The 24,510-nt window shown below is 38.8% G+C and overlaps 1 protein-coding gene across 3 annotated transcripts in view; it reads right to left on the bottom strand.

Annotated features, from left to right (window-relative positions):
• unc5ca (unc-5 netrin receptor Ca) overlaps window positions 1–24,510 on the bottom strand; it is a 189,637-nt gene that overhangs the window by 55,151 nt on the left and 109,976 nt on the right. For all 3 annotated transcript variants that reach the window (XM_005452040.4, XM_005452038.4, XM_005452039.4), the window contains exon 4: window positions 9,324–9,427. In XM_005452040.4, the coding sequence (XP_005452097.1) occupies window positions 9,324–9,427 (104 nt within the window). The remainder of the gene's footprint in view (window positions 1–9,323; window positions 9,428–24,510) is intronic.

Below are 24,510 nucleotides of genomic sequence, written 5' to 3'. Positions count from 1 at the left end.
AAGAGCAGTTGCATTAGGTGAGATTACAGAGGTTTCCCAAGTCTTTAAAGGCAGTGTAGCATCTAACCGACTATTCTGGTTGCTGTGAGCCACTGCTCAACTGATTGACAGGTTGCTAAATTATAGAACAGCCCCGTGCATGGTTATGGGTCAGTGCAGCAAAAGTGTTGAAGCTCTCTGTAGCTGTGTCTCCACTGCTTTATATCTCTGGACAGTGATGTATTTTGCTTCTCCCCCCCTTTACTAAGTACTTCAGCATCACTAATGGGAACAACAGAAGACGAAAGAGTGGGGAATGCAAAGGAAGGTGAAAGGAAGCAAGATGCAGCGAGGGAGAGACATGGAGAAAGAAATATAGATGACATAAATACTCGGGGAAATGTACATTCCAAACTTATTTATGCACTTTAGTGTACACCTGTAGTGTCTGACTCAGACGTTAACTCCTCAAGCTCTTTTATACTCAGGCGGATGAGCAGTTCATGGTCTTAGAAGGTGGATGGCTGCATGGTTACGGTAGTATTTAAAAGCGACAAAGTAAAAGTTGAAAATGTATTTAATTAGGAAAAACAAGGTTTTTAACTCTTAACATTGTATCGTTTGGCTTTTAATAGTTGTACATACCGAAAGCAGGTACCTAACAAAGGGAGTCTATGTAGATATATAAAAAAGAAATGTGTGTGGATGTGTACACGGGCAGTACATGTTACAAGTGGGAAGCTAACCCTTTTCATACTTTTACAACACAGTGTTTGTATGCGGATGTCAAAGCTGATTCACTGTACAGTGTAGGAGTACTGATGACACTCTATAATCATTAAAGCATGAAGAGGCTCTGAGCTGATTGGGGGCATGCTAATCCTTTTTAATTGACTCTCCAGCTCTCCAGTGTTATTAAAACCACCAAGTAACAAAATCAGCTTTGTTTTATTAGCCTGGTCAGCTGAGCAATTAGAGGCCTTTCCGTTATTTGTGTTGGATTTTGTTGATGGATGCATAGAGTAGGAAAATGGCGTATTTGCCTGGCTGCCTTTGTCTGGAAAAAATTTGATATTAAATACAATGACCGTTTTTAATTACATACAGATTTCATACATACACAGTTTAATAGAGGTAATGAATGTATTTGACTTCAACGCCAGAGATTTATCATCATTTCTCTCAGTTTGCAGTGACTAATGTTGGCTTTTTAAAAACCTTGACAATATTTTTTCTCTACAAACGGCCACTAGAATGTTACCTTTCAATTGATAATCCAGGAACACATAATTGATTTACCAAAGTGATTACTTATTCCATGCACATTTGCCAAAGTTATAAGAACAAACGGATATAATATTGTTCCTATGAAAACAAATGAGTCCAGCCATTGAAAATAACATTTTAGAAGAATAATGTTTGTCAATGCTCCATCTTTGAAGGTACATTTTTCCAAAAGCTGTCATTCAAAATGAAGCAGTGATTTGAATCTAAAAACAAGGAGCAGATGTTATTATGGGCAACATTTTTGTTCTTTATGGGATCCTGAAGAAGCATAGAAGCACTCTTTCTCTAAGGGCAGTAATCTGGCACCTTCTTCTAACACCAGGAAACCATGGATTATGCCAAAAGCGTCTTGGCATAGTGTTTGATTAGTTAATGTGTGAGAAGTGTCATGGTTAATAAAGTTGAGCAAAAATGTATTCATATTTGATTTAACACCATTAAACATACAAATAGTATTAAAGGGTCACTGCAGTAATGTTTTAGACAATCGGACAGTTTCAGATCATGAATCTTTGGAAATGATATTTTCTGCTAATGATTACACAGTCATCATCTAATGATAATTGCTATTTCATGAGAAGATGAATTTATAATACATAAAAAAAAGGAAAACATATGAAGTGCACTGACAATGACCCCCTTTAGTAACTCACAAGACTACTTAACTGAATAGTTATGCAAGTAAAAAGCAATTAATTGGTAGCAATTATTTAAAAGCCGTGGCTTATTAAGTGTTTTCCAGCTTAAGTCCCAACTGAGGAATTTACTGTCCCAATTGCTCTTGTAGTTAAGTACATAAAATTATCTGACAACTTTTCCAAGCAGCAGGACTGAGAAGTATTTTTAGGTCCTAAATGATTTCATGTTCATTAAATATTTATGGAAATGACTAGAACCCTTTTGTAGATGTTATGGATTCATGTGAGCAACTTTACAAGTGTAAAAGTTTTCTGTGGTCTTGAAAACTTACAAGGTCTAACAACTTATAAAACTTGACAGAACAGAAGAGAGTTTTGTTATTTGACACCGTTGCACCCCGTGTCAAAACTGTGTGTTCATTCATCCATGACAACACTGTCAAGGATTGCCGAGGGCAGCATGGGTAGCTGTCTGACAATGCAGTACACTCTAGACTGTCATGCCACCATCAATCCACAGCTTTGTCTCGAACTATGTCAAGAAAGACAGGGTGCATGAGGAAGACTGAGAGACTGTGATAGTGACAGAGAGAGACAAAGTGAAAAGACAGCACGAGAACGAGAGTCAACAAAAACTGTTGGAAGCATTAAAGAGACAAAAACAGAAATTCACACAGAATAACAACAGTGGCAGACACTGACAAAACAGCAAGGCATAATAGCAAAATAACAGAGATGAGAAACCAGAGATGGGAAAATCTTAGAGATTTTCTAAGAAATGGAGTAAATGAATCGAAAATAGTCACGAAAATGCAAAAAAATGTTGACACCAGAGCTTTTTTTTTTTTTTAATGAGTTAACTAAAGCGTTTGGCGAGGTAAAGAAATGAGAGAGGTGGTTTTCCTAATCTGAGATGTGTGGAGGGATCTACACAAAAGCCTTCATTATGTCCTCTCCTCAACCTTCGGTACCATACATACAAGTCCCAGATTCAAAAAGACTCAAACCTCAGACCACATGGAGCTAAAGCTACACTGCTGGCCTGCATACTTCCTGTACTCTCTAAGGGGGGGAGAAAAAGATGCAGGTTAAGTTGTCAAAAGCAAAATATAGAGTTGCTGTACCTAATGAGAAGCTTGACTATTTGAATGTTGATTGATAGTTTCCGTAAATGGCCCAGATGGCGGACGAATATACTGTAAATGCTTATAGTTACAGTACAGTCACTCTGAGAGCTGAAAAAGCACAAGTCTAAACGTTGTGCGAAAAAAGCCAAGATAAACATTGTGGTTTCGTATTTTTATAAAACAGTTCCAGTCACAATCTGGCGACAGTTCGTGCGCTCCGAAATGAGCTCAAACACAGGAAAAGGAAGAAAAGCTGAAAGAATGTTTTCAAAAAAACAAAACAATTTGTTTGCAGTATATTTTGTGAAGCAAATTCTGTATATTAGCGTCTCAAGGTCTAGTTAGAACCAGCGATTGGAACCAAATGGAAATGAACTGAGAAAACAAGCCAGAGATAAACTAATTTTAAAACTGCATAAAAGCAGAGAGTAGTCAACAGAATAGCACAGAGGGAGTCTGATAAGCAATGCTGAGGTTTAGCAATGGAAAAGTCACATTTTTCCTCAGTTCTGCACAGTCTGCTGGCTTTGGAGTGAGATCTGACTAACGCCTGCATTTACTGACACAGCTTATCGCTGGATGAGCAGCCTCCCAAGGCTCCGAATCACAGCTTACACTGGATGTATATATTCTCTTTTCTGAGAGTGTGGATGTTTATTCTGTTGTGACATTTTTTTTAATAAAATACAAAGTGGTTCCATAATAAAAGACTTGTAGACCTATATATAAAAGACCTATATAGACTTATTGTGCTATACACTCAGTTAAGGAGCACAAGAGATAAAGCATATCATGTATGTGTATTTTCTTCCATTTGTGTCCATCCATTCACGTGTAAGAATCCATACATCATTAGATGATGATCATAATCCCTCTCGGCATTACCAACATCCAACTACATTACATGGACCGCCAAAACAAGACGAATGGTGCTCTCCCTCATTTGCCCCATTTAGATATTACTGCGCAATGATAGATCATCACAGCAGCATTTTAATAATCTTAACACCATTTCAATAATTCACCTAGGTAGTCAGAATAAAAAAAAGCGATTGCTGACTAATCTGAGGATTACGGTGATGATTTCTGACAGAGGTTGAGGATCAAGGTAAAATGTGATGGGAGATGAGCCATGGGGCTTACTATGCTAGCTCAAAGAGGATTAAGGTAAGGATCTATTGGGGAGGCAGCATTACATAAATTGTTTTTGTGCACAAAAAACACGCACACAGAGGCACGCACACAGTCTCACATGGACACGTGTTTCCCCAGAGAACGGCCACAATGAAAATGACTTTCATTGTTCTGGTATAGTGGTCAGGTCATTTTTTCTTCTTCTTTTTTTTAATCTAAGGAAATATCATGTTCATTCGATGCTATTAATCAAAAATACATGAGTAAAAAGTGCCAGTCATGTCTGCTTTTTACCCATTTATTTCTCTATTACATATTACAGCATGAATCGCTGTATAAATTCATTTTTATGGACAATCTGATGAAAGAAGCAGGGATATTTTACTGATAAATTCGTTTTTAGACTTAGTCATAGCTTACAAAGAGTTGATCTTGCACCATTTAGCTAACAAAGGCCCCAGAATGACATCAAGAAAGCAGAAGGAATTTAAGAGATCGTCCACCTCTGGACAGGATAAGAGCATGTCTTATTTCACACTGTCACCTTCACTGTCCATTTAAAAGCACTCCACCAACACCAAAGCTATAACCTCGGGAAAGATTCTGCTAGTAAACGTCATCATGTGACACGTTAACAATGGCCACTGCGGGGCCTGAAATGGACTTGTGTCTGTGTACAGTATGAGTGTGAGAATGAGGTAGCCATAAGCATTTTGGCCACACCACGCCACTGATGCCTTCTGACAGAAAAGTCTGCTGTGATTTGCGTCACAAAGTTACACCCCGTGCACGCATACACACACACACACACACACACACACACAGACGGGTTATTGCACAAATGCATGTCTAGAGTTATTCCACATTGGTTAACGTAGCAAGTCATTCACAAAAAAAAAAAAAAAAAAAAAAAAAAAATGACATTGACGGTCATTGCAAAAGAAGTTAGGAACCAGATGCCTGTGTGTTTGTGTGCGTTGTGTGTGTGTGTGTGTGTATGCATACATGTGTGTGAAAGCTTTGCCTCCTGGGTTCACACAATCACATCTGTATACCACGAATGTCCCAGCTACCTCTCGGGAAGGAGTAGGTTATGCCTGAAGGCAAAACGTCTCCTTTCTGTTGCTGGCTGTGATAAGCTAAAACAACAACCTGGGCGATGCCAGCTGTCTGTGTATTTTGCTCAAGGACACTTTAGTAGGGAGAATTTTGGCCTGATGTGGAGCTTGAATTCAAATGTCATGGAAGAGGGTAAATAATGCCCCATAATGCCATAGTGAACATTAAATAAATAAACAAGGTATTGGAATATGTACTTGATGTAAATGCAGCACAATATTTTTTTTTAATATAAATCTCACTGAAAATTTTAGTTGATGACTTTATTCTTAAATTATTTTCTGCAAGGTAAAAAGTTACACCCACAAATGCAGAGGTAGGCCGTAAGCCATTATCCCTGTGAATAGCTCTAACTTATTTAGGGTGCAGATTGAGTGGTTAAGAATGTGATGGGAATTTGACAAGGCTCCAAAAGCATATAGAGTTACTGTCTGACGTGTGTGTGTGTGTGTGTGTTTGTGTGCACGTGTGTGTGTGTGTTAGGGATGGACACGTGGAGGGCCTGTCACCACACACTGATGTGTTTATTTCACTGCAGCTGGGGTAATCACTCACACTGAGACAGACGCAGACAGGCAAACACACAAATATTCACACACACACTAATTCATATCCCCACCTGCTATGTGCAGTCAACTGGCTTTGCCTGGCCTTTGGGGTCACTCCAACCCTTTCATGTTTCAAGACAACGACCTCTGCGAAAAACCTTTGTATGAACCATACAGTGCCTCGGGTTTTTATTTGAAATAGCTGCTTAATTTCAACAGCAAGAAACTTTGCTGATGACTCCACGCTCTAGTTTTAGATACAGAAAAATATGAAATAAACTGGAAGCGCTTTTCATTGAACCTTGTGTTGCACCTGTTGCGATTTTCCTGAATTTACTGTCTGTGTCCGTAAAGCCTTTCCTGTTGAACTGCTGAACCCTCCTTGCTGATTCCAGTAGCTTTCCATCAGCTTTTAAAGGCTTTCTATCACCGTCTAAAGAGATTTAGATGTGTCTCAAGGAATTCACAATGCTTCAAATGGGAGCTTTAGACTGAAAGAGAGGAGAAAAAAACATGTAGAGGAGACTAACTGTTGACAAGAGCAGTACTGTCAGAGAAATGTGAAAAGGTTGTAATAGCACAGCGGTGTACAGACATTTTCTTTCCACTCTCGGATTAGGTTGACCCTGACCTCTCAAGGCTAGCCGTCAGGCAGCAGTTAAAATGATCGCCGGCTAATCTCTTTCTTAGTATATGTCCCATAATACTTTGTGTGTGTGTGTGCGCATTCCAATGCTGTATCTGCACTCATATTTGTCCTAATGTATAGGTAACTCTCTATATAATCATGTATTGACTTGATGAATATCAATGTAAAATTTGAGTTTGTTTATTTTGAGCGGGGGGAGGTCAAGGAGTCGGGTCCTGCATGTTGACAGCCATGCAATGCCAGCTGGGCTTTAAAATGTGGCTATCACGTAACCCCGTCGCACTGACAACTTTACAGCAGTTGTCAACTGGTCGACACAGCAAGCACTTATATTAAAACATTTTTAGAGAGGTCACAGGACATCAGTAACAAGAACTGTCACTTAAAGGGAGAAAAATGTGGATGTATGTATATAAGAATTGGACAGGCGAAAGGGGACACGGCGAATGTGAATGGCAAAGAGGATACGAACAAAGAGGAATAGAAAGTCAGAACAGATAACAAAGAGAAAAAAGAAAGTCAGGGCTACAACCTGAGGTCATCAGCAGGTTTTAAACCTAAATCCTTCTAATCAGCTTCAGCAGACAGGGGAGACAGACCAATCCATTTGCTCCAAGATCCCATTATGACAGCAGAAAAAAGAATGGGAAAAGGTAGCAAATTGAACACAGTGGAAAAATTGCTTCAAGAGTCTACGTGTGTGCATTGTGTGTGTGGCCATGAGATTTATGAGTGTATGCCTTTGTACATGAATGTGTTGTGTTACAGTAGGTGTCCAAAGATAAAATGTGCTATGAGATGCAGATAAGGTAGGGCTACACGTGTGTCATTAATGATGAGATTGGTAACCAAGAAGAAAGTTGTCAGTGTTAATGTGGTGGTGTTGCTGTCAGCTACAATGAGTGGAAAGGGCATCCATGTTTGAATGTCCTTTGTTGTTCCTACTGTTAAAGTGACAATTCAACACGTTTATTTTCTCGATTTCCCTCAAAAGAAGAATTACTCCTTTCTAGGAGCAGAAGAATACGATCACTCTGTTTTTTCCTTTCTTCCATACCACTCATTTCTCTATCATTATCTCTCTTGACACCCGTCCTTCATCTCTGCCTTTCTGCCACACTCTCCCTCACTCTGTATGCTGGTCTGTCTAAGTGCCTCCCTCACTCCCTCTCCTTCAGTTTCTCTCTCAGGGGAGCTGTGTACTTAGCTGCAATTGAAAACGACTATCAAACCCCAAGGATTGAAACCTGATTCAGAGACTCCTTATCCTGTACAACAGCTTTCTCCAAGTGCCGTGCTCCTCTTCCCCAGTGACCAACTAAATGAAATTATGTATTTATCCATTGAGGTGGGAACACAGCCAGATGAAACCAGGGAAGCAAAGAATGATGTGAATTGTAAATGGTGTTCTCCACTGTAGTTACAGCGCTACGGGAGTGGAAGTGACATGTGCGGCTCTTCCAAAGTGGGTGTTTACTGTGTGACACGTTTGATGAGTGAATAAATTACACATGTGCTGACAATATATTCGAGTCTCACAATATTATCTCACATAGTATAGGCAAGTAAGAGTACGTGTGTGTTAGCAATACATGCATTCATAGAATAGCTGGTCTTGAGCACAGCAAGTGTCAAAGATCGTGTATTTTGTTTGTTGTTTACTGAATCTGCATTTAATTTGGTCCAGTTTTCACTGTTATATACAGTATACAAAACTGTGCAAAAGTCTTGAGTCATCCTCCACTGAACGTTGAGAACTTCAGGAATAGTTCTCCGGAATTCATGAAGGACATTCAAAAGCGCTTCGTTGGATGTTGGCTGTGTTTTGTTTTGCTCGCTGTCTGATCCTACACTGCTTCAATAATCTCGAGGTCCAGGCTTTGGTACTGGCATTTCCTCTGAGAATGGGCAGGTACAAAGACTGGACTAAAAAAACAGCTAACGTCCAAAGAAAATTCTTTAAAAGACCTTCAGAAAGCCAAGAAAACTGCTGCTAAAAAAAATGTATTGTATCTGTGCAAATAAAGGAAATCAGGCCATTTTTCAGTCTTTTTTCTTTTTTGTAGAACTCAAGTACAGTAAAAGAATGTGCAATAAAAATGCAAATGTACAGGAATACAGACTAAACCTCTGTATTCTTCACATCCTCTACTCAAATTGGCTCTCTGGGGACACTTAACTCTAAGCTTAAACTTTAGGTTTTGGGATTATTGTTACCTCAGCGTACCGGAAAATTGTCAGTCAAACTAGGATTTAGGCCGTTCTCCTGATTTCCCCTGTGGCAGTTCAACATGATAATGCAAAACAGTATCTTATAAAAACATGTCGGATGACAAACACCAAATCATTTAATACTAAACACTGCTTATTCACCTCGATGCAATGGAAGACATTTACAAATGAAAGTTATCTTGACCCCTGCTGGGTTTTGGAGATATTAAATCTCATAAATTTAGGCTTAGTAATTGTAAAAAAATATCTATTTAACAAAATGTGCCAAAAAGGCACAAGAAATTTTTATTCAGCACAGCCTTCAACCACCGACTGCAGATGGTGAAGGAGCACACGCACCCATCAAACCACTCAGTTCTGCCGTCTGTCGTTCAAAGTTCCAGGCAATTTCAAAAAGTGTCACATAAGTAATAACTGACTTTTCAGTGGCACTTTAAAGTTATTTCCACTTGATGATTTCTATTTTTATACCTTTTTACATCTATTGTTGTCTTCATTCTGTCATCCCCTCTCTTCAGTCACTTCCTTGTTCTGCTCTAGCAGTCCTCCTAATCTCACATCTTACTTAACATTCACTTCAGGTGGAAGTTAACGATAACGCTGCACATACCTCAGCAGCTGGGATGCCCTCCGGAGGGCGACACTGTAACAGAACTTCCTGCTCCAGAGATACTTCTTTTCCCAGGGGTTCTTGTTCAAATGACTTCTTCAGGTCTGGGGAGAGAAACAAGAAACTTAATGCCTAGGGGCAAATTATAATGTCGACCAGACAGCATGCGAGGCCATTTGGCAAAAAAGCCTCCTTTGATTCAGCAGTTAGGGAAACCATTTTAGCGATAATGCTCTGTTAGTGTAAAGCAGGGACATTACCTAATTTTGACTTAACAATGACACAGTAATTATGAAGCCGAGGGTGTTTGAAGACAGCAAACATCAGCTGACTTCTCACACTCTTCAGTCCACAACAAGAAAAAACACTTAGTTACCTTAGTTTGCTCAAGGATGCACATAGACACACTCACACACTTACACACGCATACATGTTAACTGCAACAAGTACAGTCACTGCTTCACATACTTTCAAACGCTTTAGCTTCACACATTAAACTCAGTCTGCAATGCACAATGTTTAACCTTGCTTTCCTCCCATACAGATTTCTGAAAGCGGAGGAATCTCCAACAGGCCAAAGACAATAAATGATTCAAGCTAATGGTTCACATGCCATTATAAATGACAGCATTACAAAGCAGCATGGAATGTGCTGCTGGTTCTTTCACTGAATGTTTCAGAAAGGACTCTGCTGTTTTCATTTTGAGGAAGGAAAAAAAACAAAAAGCTCAGAGTAGACGACTTTAGGACAACGAACCAGGACAACAGAACTGTGGCAAAGGGGACGGCAGAGACAATGCATCCTTTGTTGCACATGTTTCTTTCACTGTCACATTTGTGGATTTAGTTTCAAGGAGCACTAAAAGTTTATGTTAGATCTTTTTTTTTTATGGTCTCTTACTTATTGCAGGGAGTTACACAATTTTATGAACTTTCAGACAATCTCACTGCTTTGGGAACCCTCTAACACATCTGTGCGTGTGTGCGTTTTTTTTTAATTGAACATTGCCCTCTGATTCGTTTCAAGTATTCAAGTACACAGTTTGCCTTTCTGCTCCCCTCCCTAGTCTGCTGCCTTATGATAGACTGCAATCGTGTATCCCTTTACCGAAGCTGAGCTCAACACATGTAAAAATAATTAGCCTGCCACAGAAAACAGCTCATAAAGGGAAGCTGTAACACGAGATAGATGGCAGCATTGCAGGACTTAGCAGGTCACTTTATTTATGGTGCTGATCAAATGCAGTGGATTTCTCTATATGAATGTATGGGGTTGGTGTGGGAGTATGAGGCAAGAGACCACTATTTTTTCCTATCTACTCTTCTGGATGTACAGTAACTTCTAAAGTATGTAATATAGCAACATTAATGCGCTTTTTTTTCTTCTGCAAATTATTTTTTAAATAAAGTACTTACATTCACATCTGTTTAGAGCAAATAAAAGCAAGATTTGTAACCGGATGATAGTCTAAATAATTTAAATAATTTCAACAAGTCCGAGAGATGGATTATTTTGTTGCATACCTTAAGAAAATGGAGTAAGAAATGTAATGTAGGTGTTTTAATAATATTTTAAATACTACTAATATGGCTTCATTTAGCTGTGGCAAGCTGGTAAATACCTTTTCTTTAACTTTCAAAAGTTTGAGAGTCACTTTGTTGGTTGGGGGAAAAAAGGCTTGCAGTAAATCTGTCCTCTGCCCTTAGTTTTTTAAAACCATACAGAGAACTTTCATAGGATGGAGCAGTGTGTGTGCGCGTGTGTGTGTCCATGTTGTATGTACGTCTATGTGTGTTAACCTTGAATACTTTTGCTTTCCTGGTTCCCAGGTGTACTCTTAATCACCTTATCCGTCAGCAGTGGTACACCATTTGTGGACACACACAGCCACACACCAGACAGGACATTTTTTAATGCTGAACCAATCGACTCTGAGTCACTCTCTGGGTATTTCATCAGAGCATTCACCTTACAGTGGCTAAAAAGACATGGAAGGTGGCGGAGTGAAAGAGAAGTCAAGGCAAAATGGGAGGGGGGGAAAGGGAAGGTGGAAGTTGGGATGGCAGGTGGGAGCTGAAAGATGAGAGCCAGAAAAGTTGGCAGCAATAGCAAGACCGTCTCTTTTTTTAAACACCAAAACCATCTGCTTGGTCTGAAGTCTTTTTCATGTCCACGTTCCCTTAATTAACTCATCCAATAAAAATGAAACCAACCTGTATCATCTTCATTTGTCTCCTTTATTTCTCACAAAATCAGCAATCCACCAAACCTCCTTATCATCAGTCCAACGTTGACTATGTCTCTGTTCTCATGACTCAAACATGTCTTTAAAAGAAAATGAATAGCAGCAAGCCTTTTTAACTCTTAGATGAGCCTTAAAAATCCTGACTCTTTAACTCTAAGAACGAAAAATGCCAACTTTCCAAAGACTTCTTTAAACATATTATATAGTCATTTTTTCCACTTTAAATGACTCAGTCTTTTAATACTGCTTCAGCCTGAAATATACATTAATACATCCATCAGCACCAGTGCATAGCATGGTGCATAGGTCCTAGGATCAAACCTCTGGCTGCTGGGACATAACAGTGCGTTGCAGTCTTTGTGGGAGACCAAAATATGGGGATGACCAAAAAAATGGAGAAGGAGAAGTCTGTTCTGTCCATCTCCTCTCCACTCTCACCATCAGATGAGTCAGAGTTCAACTCTGACTGGTCTGTTTCTACCTCTGAGACCTCCTCCATGTCATCCTCAAGAGTCTTTAGAGGAGGATGAGGTGCCATCTTTACACTCATAGTGCATGATCATGTCCAGAGCCTCTTGTGTGCTGTACAGTTTTGCCAAATCCCAAAAATGACTGCCCCTGCAGTACTGCTCATACTTTTAACCATGTGCATAAATCACCTGAGCAATAATACCATCAACAATGATGTCAAGATGTGGGATCAAAAATTGCATAACTTGTAATGATTTTCAATGGGGCATTTTTTTGGCCTTAGGATAAAATGTGGCTGTTTTGCATAGCCATTTTAAGCTAATTTAAGGAACAAACAAAACAATTGCAAAATATTTCTATAAATTAATATCCTCTGGCAAATATAATCTATATTCATTCAGCACAGCCAAAGCATGAAAATAAAAAATTACAAAAACTGAATGGCAACAAATGTCCCCTCTAAGAGTTAAAGTACTTGTTTATCATTTTTGATCTTTTGAATTCATAATCATTAATCCTTCTCGCCTGTATTCATATAAAGCCAAGTGTTTGAGCATGAGACCAGGCTGCTGATTCAAACTGTGTTTAGCCCATTAGTTACGTGAGGAATGAAAGGACAAGTTTCATGTGCTGTTCTCACACTCAAACACACTCTCTCTCTCACAAAGACACACACACACACACACACACACACCTTTTTTTTTTTCCAATTTTCCAGAGTCCAATGCTCGGTCTCGTTTGTCCCAAAGTTGTAATGTGTGTTCAGAGATATTCTTCGGATCCCGTGGTTAATTTGTGGTTATTTAAGTTAATGTTGCTTATTTCTATCATTTCTTTACATTTTGCTCAGAAATAATCCCTGAGTTTATTGCAACATATGAAAAACTAAATAGAAATACAGTATATAAGGCAAAAAAAGGAGTTTGCATAATTCTAACTTGAACGTCCACATTTGGTATGACCACTTTTATTCTTCAACTGAGCCCGAGGAAAGCTTTCATGTCATTTATTTAAGTACAGTCTTCAGGAATAGTTCTCCAGTTCTTCTTGAAGGACATTAAAAGCTCTTTTTTAGATGTTGGCTGCTTTTTGTTCCATTCTCTGTCAAGATGATCACACACTGCTTCAATAATGCTGAGGTCCGGGCTCTGGGGAGGCCAATTCATGACTGACTCTATTCCATTGTGTGCTTTTCTATCCAGGTATGCTTTCACCGCACTGGCACTGTGTTTTGGGATCATTGTCATGCTGAAAAATGGAGCTGTTGCCAATCAGATACTTTCCAGATGGTACTGCCAGTGGATCAAAATCTAACCAAACTTTTTTTGTGTTCCACCAATTTGGACAAGATCCCCAACACCACTGGCTAAAATGAAGCCTCAAATCATGACAGAACCTCTACGGTGTTTTACAGATACCACTCACTGTTGTACCTGTTTCTGGAACTCTTCTGTGCATATTGGTGATGCTTTAAACACCTTTTTCACATTTGGATTCATCACTCCAGTCTGTTTGCCAAATATCCTTGGGCAAGACACTAATCCTAAATTGCTCTCCAATGCATCCAGTGGAGTATGAATGTGTGTGAATGTTACATAGAAAGACTTAAGTGTAGTGCTTGTGTGAATGGGTGAATGAGACATGTTGTGTAAAGCGCTTTGAGTGCTCAGAGTAGAAAAGCGGTTTATAAGAACTAATCAATTTACCATTTATTCCATAAGATCTGTTATGACTGATTTTCAGTGCAGTTCTTCAGCATTTTTTCTTTGTTTCTCTTCTTGAACCCCACCCTTCCATTTCTGATGAACCTCCAGCAAACACTAGATCAGCACAACTGAAGGGCCAGATACATCGCCTGTGGCAGGTCAGTCATTCAAATCCAAATATATGAACAAGGCATTAGCGGTGAACATGCTATTACTCCGATGTACACTAATATAGGTAGTAGCCTATAATTATGAGATTTTATGATGTCCCAACCACACAATGAGGTTTACTTTCATGTGATATGAATCAAATCAGATTTCATGCTTACAGTCATATCGGTGAAGAGAGTTATGTGAGGACACAGAGTATTGTTGGGGCTGAATGATAACTTCATAATACAGTCAAGTCCCTGTGGGGGATGACAGCCTGAACAGAGCATGATGGTTCATTATGGGAGTAATCACCCAAAGCTTTAGCCCTAAATCCACCACATGGCTACCCACACAACACAGACACACACGTAGAGGAACAAACAGTGAAAGACAAAGAGAAAGACAGAGGCACAGAGATACTATGGCAAATAATAGACACTGGAGACAAGGACAAACAAGCTGGCACAGCACACATGGAGACAGGACAACAGCACACATGGTATGATGTTCACAGTGGAGCAAATAAATAGACTTTTATACGTGCCTTCAAATGTGCGAAAAAAATAAAACTACTGTAGACACAAGAAGAAAAAAGGGGAAGTGATTGAGGCATGAGACACTTCTTTTATGCCAGGCAATTCCAGGAACAATTTCCTAGTCTTAATTAGTAAGGGAGATGGTGAAATGAGGAGTTGGCTGTGAGTTGATTTCCATAAAGATTGAGAATGAAATTAAAGGAGATTAAAGCAAACTGCTTGGGGGGATGAACAGACATACACACACATTTACACACATCGATAACTTATGGCTGACAAATTGTCACCAGTTTGGTAGCAAGAGCACATGTTTATTTGAAAGGTGGGGTTTTTTTGGTTTGTTTGTGTGTGTTTTGTTATTTATTTATTTATTTGCTTTGTTTTGTTTTTTAAAAAAGTGTCTGTGACATTGTGTCTGTGACACTGGGGGCCACAGATGTGTGTTGCTGTGCACACACGTCCCCAAGGAAAATTACTGCATGCACAAAACACGAGGTATAGCTGAATCATTTCACTGAACCCAGTTCACTCCCCAACTGCAGATAACACTATCCAGCTTCATAAATATAACAAAACCATGGATACATTCTTGAGAGACCTTTTTAGATTTACAGCAGAGTTGAGAAGCAGAGACCTTGTGCACTGTTCTTCATTGGGAACGCTCTTATATGTACAGTAAAAGAGTGTCAGCATTTATTCAAAAATGACCTCTTCATGCATAAACTCCTCGTTGCCTTTCTCCTCATCCCCCTCTCCTCGAGTCCATCATCGCCCCCTCCTTTCCTCTCCCTCTGAAACTTCTTCTTCCATTGCTCAAGTAAAACTGTTATTATGTTTGTGGTTAGTTTGTTGCCTCAGGCACCTCTACATAAGCACATTCAGAGCAATTATCTAGAATGGGTGTCTTTGCCTGTATACTACCACTGCCAAATCATATTGGTTTCCCCTGATGCAGCTGCTCAAGCAATAAAGAGCAATGTGAGATTCTTGGGAAGAAAGGAGGAAAGGAGTCTCCTTCGCTTTCACAGAGGATAATTTGTGCATCCACATCCTTCATAATGGATTGTAATTAAAAAAGAAGAAGAAAAAAAACAAGACCTGTGGCTTAGAAGAAAAGCAAATTGATGCAGGCGATACAAGAACAAGATATCATTTAATAAACATCAGAAAAATGGGATATAAATGGATTTGAAATTAAAACATTAAATGATAACCGTCCACTTAAGCCATGGCTATGGTGGAAAAAATTACATTTGTTCTCTTGTTATTATAACAAAGATGTTTTTTGTGCATTTGTACTTTTTAAAGTGTTATCTACAATTCAGTTGCAGATAACTGCAATGCAAATTATTTCCAGTTTATGATATCCACATCGTGCTTTTTACACATCTTTTGTGATGCAGGCAGCCCAATTTTCATTCTGCCTAGTTAAAATATAATTATAGATATACTCAGTTCAATTATTTTGCATTTGTAATGACTGTAATGTGGGAAGCAGGAGGGACCAGTGGCTTATGGCAAAGTAACTCATCCCTCCATCAGTCAGTTTCCTTAGCTGCTCAGCCAGCTTAGAGTCAAGAGGGCAAAGTGATCCATCCACACATCCACGCATTAACTGCTTATCCACATAACCCATTTTATCAATTTATTTGAACATCTTTGTTACTTTCTAAATATTAATATTAGGGTTAAATGCTACATTGTGTGTAAATCGACTCTGAAATAACGGCTTTGCTGAAAACAGTATTTAACAAACACAAGTCCAAAACACTGTAAATTTCTAATCTAACACTCAGTAGTTCATGTATCGTGTGTAGACAAGAGCAGAGACTTCCAAAAAATACTTAACAGTTGATAACAAAAGCCATCTATCACTGTCTAACAGGGGCTAACTTCAAACAGATCAGCGAACCACAGGACACAAAGACAAGAGCCAAAGAGGAAGAACAAGCCACAGCCTGCAGAGCTTTGAAAGATATAGAAAGCACTCATTGTAACTCACTATACAGTTACCATGTCATTAGATAATTCTGTCTTGGCATGCAGTCAATTAAAAAATACTTGGCAGGTCATTAAATTAAACCATTGAAAACTATTTTCATACCTACAAAACACACACACACACACACACACACACACACACACACACACACACACAGCAGCAGCAACATCATTGGCCAGTAGTTTCTAATAGGATGGTGATTGGTCTTAAATGTACACACGCATAGCTTAAAGTTTGTCAGGATTAATTCTTTTGCGATCATGATTCAATTGAGCAGCACTTTTCTGCATTTTCTCCTGTTAATCTCTGTTATTGTTCTGATTGTGAAAAATCTTTCTGCTTTAAAAAAGCAGTGCAGTTAGACAGCGAAACAAATTGATTATAATTTCATTGTGATTGAGTGAACTAAGAACGACCCGAGAGCAGATTAAAAAGGACTATGTGGTGGAAAAATCAACTATTGCTCAGACAGGTGAGCAAAATTAAATTTGCTGATTGAAATACACAAATCACCATCTTGCAATTCAACAATATAGGACTGCACATGTTTGTGGTGATGCCACTGCTGAGTATTGTTTTTAACATTACAGTCTTTGCTAATATTATAAGTACTGATACTAGCTAATTCGTACAACAATGATAAAGATGAATTTATGTTTGTAAGATTTAATCAGATATACGGCCATGCTGAAGTTGTCTGAGGTTTGCTGTGTGATATGTTGTTTACTGTGATGCTGCAAAAAGAATACGCAAAGATACGTTGAATAGCTGAACGTGTTTTTCATTGCATAGTCCCACCTTACAATAAAACCATCATCATATAACTTCTTCATTACACCTCACCCTTGAACATGTAGTGGCATTTCCTAATCATATATACTCATTAATGACATTTTTATAAGAGCAGTTTTCATCATTGGTTCTTCAAGCATTTGATAAAGTCAAGGACTCCTTAAAACTCTGAACTCTTATACAAAAGTCCTGATAAACCAATAAAACTCAAAAATATTTTAAAAATGAAAGACATGAAGGTAGAATGTGACCTTGAGTGGCACAGTCATTTTCAGAGTGGTTATATAGGGAGTCATTTTCTCTAAGTGACTTTAGAGAGTCTCTTTCCACTCAGACCAGTTCTTTCACTCAATGCTCCACCCTGTCATTTCGACACTTCACAACCTGTGATCAGCTCCAGACACCAGACAAGGTCTTTCCATCCACAGTCAGGTTTCGAACAAGTAAACAACTCAGCTCACTGACATAGCAACAGCATTTCCTCTGGATCCCATTTTGTATAATGACTCATTAACACAAAAAACAAGATCATAGGTTGCGTGCTACCTCTGGTAACAGACAATATGTTCTGGGGATAAACTGAGTGTAACCGTTCACCTGTTCTGTGGTTAGGATTTTTTAAGTTTTATATTTTTATATTAAGTGAAATATATTGTGAAGATGTTTTTTTAAAAATACATTAAAAAAAATCTGCAACATTCTAAGAATCAGTTCACTTTTCACACACATAAGGGTTTGACTGTTGTTTCATAGCCTACAATATAAAGCACATGGAAGTGGCAGTTGTTGTGCATTGGCGCTATATAAATTGAACTGAATGGTATTGTAGTGTACTTTGAACCTTAACTAGTCTCTGGTGATCATAATGCTAAGAACTTGTTTTTTAAGTTCAGGTTTTATAAGAGTTTATTTTTGCAACACATTTTGTTTTGCTTTAACCTTTGACTTTTGTTGTTTGTGAGACCTCAGTGAAACTTCCTGCCTCCCTTTAAATTGTCCCCTTTTTTCCCTTCTAAAAAGAAATGTTGTTGGTGAATATGACAGAACGAAACAGTAACTATATAGCATTACGTTGCGTGAAACATATGTAATTTTCCCCATAAATGGAACTTTAAAAGGTGACTTGAGTGAAAGAGTGAGTTCTGTTGCAAGTAAATCAACACCACGGCTTACCATTATAACACATAAGCGCACCCTGGAGCAGTATTTGACATCTGGGAAAAAGCTCTGTGGCTTAGAGCGGTGGCGAAACACCATAACCACACTCCTACACACACATACACACTCTGTGGATTCCTAGTACAAAAATGTTTATTCAGTGTTTGCAAACATCATGAAGTCACTTTCAGAGCCAGCAACCAATATCCTCCCGATGATATCACCAAGAGAGCACCGAGGAACAGAGCACTGAGGGTTTTCCACTGGAAAGTTATTTCAGGGTGACTGTGGATGGATGTATAGCAGAAATATATGTATAACACAGTGTGTTTTTGCTATATGCATTACTCAAACTGCTACTGTAAGCATGCCATTTTATACTCAAAAAGGTCAAATGTGAAACTGCAATTGTGGCTGCTGCTGCTGAGCGCATACATCCAAACCACTGCAGTGATTTCCCTTTGCTGAGGTGGGGAATGATTGTGTCTAATGCTATAAGCTACAGTAGAGACAGGTTTAAGCCTATGTGAGTGTAAAAACTATGTAAAAATGCTTGCACACAAAAAGAAGGACCAAAAAAAATCACTGTTGAGACTTGTTTTTTCTTAGTCCAATTTAACCATGATTGAAGGAAAACCTAAATACATGCAGCTGAGACATTTGCATCATAAACAAAACAGACGAAATTCACTAACAGGCATTTTCCAGTTGACACAAGTAGCTGCCTGTGCTCCTGTGCCCCTGAGTGTCTGGACTCCTGATTGCTATGCAAACACTTGTCTCCGTGGAAGGTGGCAGAACAAATTGCCATCATCTGAAATTTGTGTGTGCATGCAGCTGTGTGCAGGGCTGTGTGTACGTGTCGCATGTGTGTGACCTTGACATATTGCTAATGTATTGAAGGAGAAAGGCTTGACCTGATAGCCACAGGGCCAGAGATCATGACTGACATTGCATGCACATTTATGCACATGTACGTGTCTACATTCCCCTTACCCCCGTGTACCTGGCTGCGATGCTGTGAATGACTCATTTACAATGTGAATACATCTGTATTTGCCTCTATGTGCTTTATAAACCACAAAATAAGCTAAAGTGGTCTGCTACAAAAGTCCAATAAAACTGTCAGATATTAAATATCACTGTGTGTGTGTGTGACAGATTTAGAGTCACAACACTTATTGCCATTATCCTGCTACAAACTGCATATTTTGTTAGTGCCTCAGAGTGTTACATCTGTACTTATTAAAAAGCTTGGAGATGCTGGAGAATGACACAGTTTAAAGCAAGAGAAGGAGAGAGAGAGAGAGAGAGAGCACTGATGACAGAATTAAACAATAAGCTCATGAAAAGCGCACTCTCAATAAGCAATAAGAAATAACAGGGGAGAAAACAATGGGGAAGAAAATGAGTAGGAAGGTGAAAGCAGGAGAGAAATGCTGAATTGCTTTTGCATGGTGCAGTGGAAAAAAAGACACTTTGCTCAGCAAGCTCTAGCTGCCAGGAAGCATTTTAATCACAACAGTAGATCCAAATAGGAGCCGAAAAGCAGGGTAGGTCAGGAGGTTGGGTCGATTTGAAGTAAAAGGTTATCACAAAAGGGGGCTCAGTGTAATCAGATCTGGTTAAGGGAAAAGTCACTGTTATAACTGAGAGAGAGAAAGTGAAGGACGGTGGGACAGATAAAGTCAGAAGGAAAATATGCCAGTACGTGGAGAAAATAAATGCATAAAAAAGAGATTTGAAGAGAAATTAATAAAATGAAAGACTGCCAGGATTTAGTATAGAATTTTTTTTTTCTTCTTTGATATTTGTTGACCCTTCAAAGCGTTTTAAAGGCATCATCCATCACCATCCCTCCACCTAACCTCCAGCAAGTCTCACAGTCGAGCAGTTATAAAGTTTAACCTACTTATGGAGAAGTTGGCTGACAAAATGTGGAAAGAAAAGATCTGGAAAGAGCTAGTTTGCTTTTGCTAAATTAGTGTGAAGATTTATGATTTAGTGCAGACCGCTGACAGCCATGAAAGGACTGGTTAGACAATGGACAATATAAAACATTGTATGTTAAATATAGCAAATATTGATAACTTTTCTGTTGTTTTATTTATTTATTTTGACTTTGATGTGCTGTAATGCAATTCCATAAACTACTTTTTTGGAGTCTTGTACCACTTTTTTACAGCATTAATAATTAATTAATGAATCTGACCCCAAAACAAGTTGGATGAAAAACTCAAATCAAGAGATGTGATAATGTCACGGTGCATGCTAAATGATGCTACTGCATGATAAACAATACTGTAAATGGGTTGTGATGTATTCTCACGCTTGCGTACATACGCACATTTATGCATGTAAAATCGATGCCAAGTACCTTGTTGATAAGCTAAGTCATTCAGCAATACAGCAGCGTCTGCAGTTATGTGTTTTCCTCTGCGAGTCTCAGAAGCCTGTAAACATAAACTTGTATTCATCCGTCTCTTAGTATGTATCAGCCCAAACATAAGCCAAAAACAGCACATTACCCAGATTTCACTGCACCCCAAGGAGGGCCCACTCCATTCGAGAATGTTATTAGCAGAGCTTAGAAGGATATTTCTGACTGTGTCACTAACTCGCTGTTGAGAGAAAAACATCCTCATCTGATGAAACATTGCAGAGAGTAGTGATGCTGTTATGAATTAAAACAGTCTTTACAACTGACAAGCCAAATTAACGAAGGAACCTACTGCTGCCACAATACTGTGTGATCATACACTGTTGAGTATTTGCTCTTGTGTAAAATTCAAAACCACAACCTTAAGAGTTCCAGTACAAAAAAAATGCAAGTACACCATTAAAGTATTTACTTAAAAACTAGCATCCTTCTCAGCGTGGACTGCATGCCCCTTTTGCACAGATTTCTGGAGAGGTGTTCTGACATTGTAAATGTTCTTTTTAAGCTTCTCTTTGCTGGAGGGGTTATGTTGGTCCACCTTTATCTTTAAAATACCCCAAAGGTGTTACATTAGATTCAGGTTAAGGACCCTACCTTGCCAGGTCATAGTTTTCATTCTTTATTCCTTTTCAGAAGCTCTTTTTGGTAGTGTGTCAGCCCTCTACAACCTCGAATAAGTGGTTAAGAAAATGAATGGGCTTTTGGATTATTATCACACTGGGATATTCCAGTTCATCTGAGCTTTTGGACAGTGGGAGTTGTCTTGTCAGCTAGTATTATAAATTTTAGTTAGAGTATGCGTTCACTGAGTTATACCTGGCCAGATTCATACCCGACATGCTGGACCCCTTCTGACCTGAACAATTTATCTTAGTCTTATCCCAAAGGATGTGCTCCCACTAATCACCAGCCTTTTTTTTTTCTATGTTCTCATGCAAATGTTAGTTTTATATATGATTTTTTCCCCTTGGACTTTCTTCAAGACAGAATTTTCCCATTAATTCCAAGCTGTGTATAGATGCTGACGTTTATATGAGAGCATGCCCTTCATTCTCTTTGAGCTCTTACAGAAATTCTCATTTCCACTGATAATCTACTGTCTGAAGCACTCACCTGGCTGTTTTTCGCTGCTACGCTGTTGAAGCACGGGTTCTGAAAGTCATTTTTAATGCAATTAAGCTAATTGTAAATCACAGGTGTACTCAATTTTATTCAAATGATCACCGATTGCAACTCGAGTGTCAGTAATCACAGGTGTATCTACCTCTGCTGAACTGAGTTTCAGGTTTGGGTCAATTAGTTTACTTTGAAATATATTTTTCAGTCATTTATTTTGCATGGTTCATAAAAGAAAATCCTTAAATCATCGTCTATTTGAAAGGTGATAGAATTTTAAATGGTTTGACATTTAAATGATGCTGCAGATGTTTGTACTCACTCCATTCATACAGTATACTGGTCAGTGTTTCCGTACAGAAAATAGTTCTACAAATTCTGTTTACCATATTGAATAATTGAATATAAGGTTGGATTTAAATGTGATAAAGTGATCTACACAACAAAATGGATTTATGTTGATGTATTATTCGGTTGTTAATAGAATTAGGTCCATAGGTTTTCGGAAAATTACAGGATTTATACTTTGGTCTCTGTACACCACTGAACTGGATTTTAAATCAAACAATCAAGATGTGACTGAAGTGCAGCCTTTCAGCTTTTTAGAAGCTCAAACCTATTTGGGCAAAAGTAACAATTTTAAATATAAGGACAGTTTTCAATACTGGGACTCGAATGCTTTGCAGTCAATGAGTGCCTGAAGTCTAGAACACATGGACATCACACACTGTGCTTTCTCCCTTGAGACACTCTGCCAGGCCTTTACTGCAGCCACCTTCAGCTGTAGCTCCAGCTGTGGCGTGGATCTCTCAGTCTTCACTTCCATCTTCAGTAACTGAAAAGCAATTCTCTTTTGGGTTGAGATCAAGTGACTGACTTGGCCATTGAAGAGTGTATTCCATTTTTCTCCCCTTGAGAAACTCTTGGGTTGCTTTTGCAGTTTGATTTGGGTCATTATCCATTTGCACAGTTGAAGCGCTGTCTGATCAGTTTTGCAGCATTTGGCTGAATCTGAGCAGAGAGTATAGCTGTGTACCCTTCAGAATTCATCCTGCTGCTTCTATCAGCAGTCACATCATCAATAAACACGTGTGACCCAGTTCTGTTGCCAGCCATACATGCCCATGCCCTAACATTTCCTCTATTATGTTTGACAGATGATGTGGTATGCTACAGACCATGAGCCGTTTCTTTCCTTTTCCATACTTTTCTCATTCCATCATTCTGGCACAAGTTAATTTTGGTTTCATCTGTCCAAATAATCTGTTTAATAATTCCTATGATCATCAGATGTAGTTGTGTTCCTTGGTTTTCCAGATTTCTGCTGTTGCTGAGCCGGCCAGTACATTCCTTCTTTCTTTTGCATCAACATCTCACTGGACCTCACATTGACAGTTCCAGTAAACAGCTACCAAATTCAAATTCCACACTTAGATTTAACTCAAGATCTTTTATCTGTGTCACAGAAAAATGTGAGAACAGGCCTAACATACTTTTGAGCTTCTAGAAATTGGTAACACAGCATAATAATGGCTGTTATTAAGTTAAAAGTTAATGCTATGATATGCTTTTTTTTGGTTAGAGGTGGTGTAGAGGCAAAATTACCACTGTGAAAAAAACTCATGGACCTTTGTTGCCAAATTAATATACTGAATACTTCCATGACTGGAGAGTGAATACATAAACACAGGTATCAAGTTCTGCAAAAGTGAAAATGTGATACATAGTTAAGGCCAAATAAAAGTGGCAATAAAACCCAAGGGTCTGCATGATGGATTTCCTTCTGCAGAAAGAATAAGACCAACCTGGGAGAATAAGACTTTCAGGGTGCATGTCTGCTAGAGTGATACTGTCTGTTAAAGTCCTACATATGGGGATGTGCGCAGTTTATCCAGTGTGCATGCTGAATGGACTCTGTCAAATTCCCCAGCTGTCCCTTTGAGAGAGCACTGAAGCAGAGCCAAACTGTCAGTATAAGCCTAGTAAACTGGAGAGGTGGGGTCGATTTTGTTATTGGTATTTCTTTTCTGCTTGACCTTTCTATAACCTGAGCACTCAGACAAGTCCCAGTTGTCTTATATGGCTGAATTGACCAGAGCAATGACGCTTGGAAAACTACTGTTGTGGCTTCAAATCTCAGTGAAAGAAGCTCTCAAGGAACAATCCATTGTTTTATATGAGGCTTATGTTGAAAGACCAAACGACTTCTTTTAGATTATTTTTTTTATCAAACATCTCAATTCCCTTGCTCCTCAGATGTTGTACAGCTGTCAAGTGACCATCAGGATTTAGCTTTTTTCCTTTCCCTGAGCTGTTGCTGGGGGACTCCTGAAATGATTTCCCCATGTGTTAACTGTGTATGCAGTATTACATAGTAGTTCTGTCTGTTAGAATGATATGAAGTCTGGCCGGGTCTAATCTGTGCTGTGTTCTTTTGGTGACCTTATAGTCAGACTCCCAGTTGTCTTATTAAATTCTTCACCAGACCATAACAGGAAGCTACTGATGGTGGACCAAAGTTATAGAGCTAACTCTCTGCTTAGAAAAGTTACACTGCATTATATACG

Source organism: Oreochromis niloticus, linkage group LG12, assembly GCF_001858045.2.
Source record: "Oreochromis niloticus isolate F11D_XX linkage group LG12, O_niloticus_UMD_NMBU, whole genome shotgun sequence".
Classification (NCBI taxonomy): Eukaryota; Metazoa; Chordata; class Actinopteri; order Cichliformes; family Cichlidae; genus Oreochromis; species Oreochromis niloticus.
This window is presented reverse-complemented; position numbering and strand designations above follow the sequence as displayed.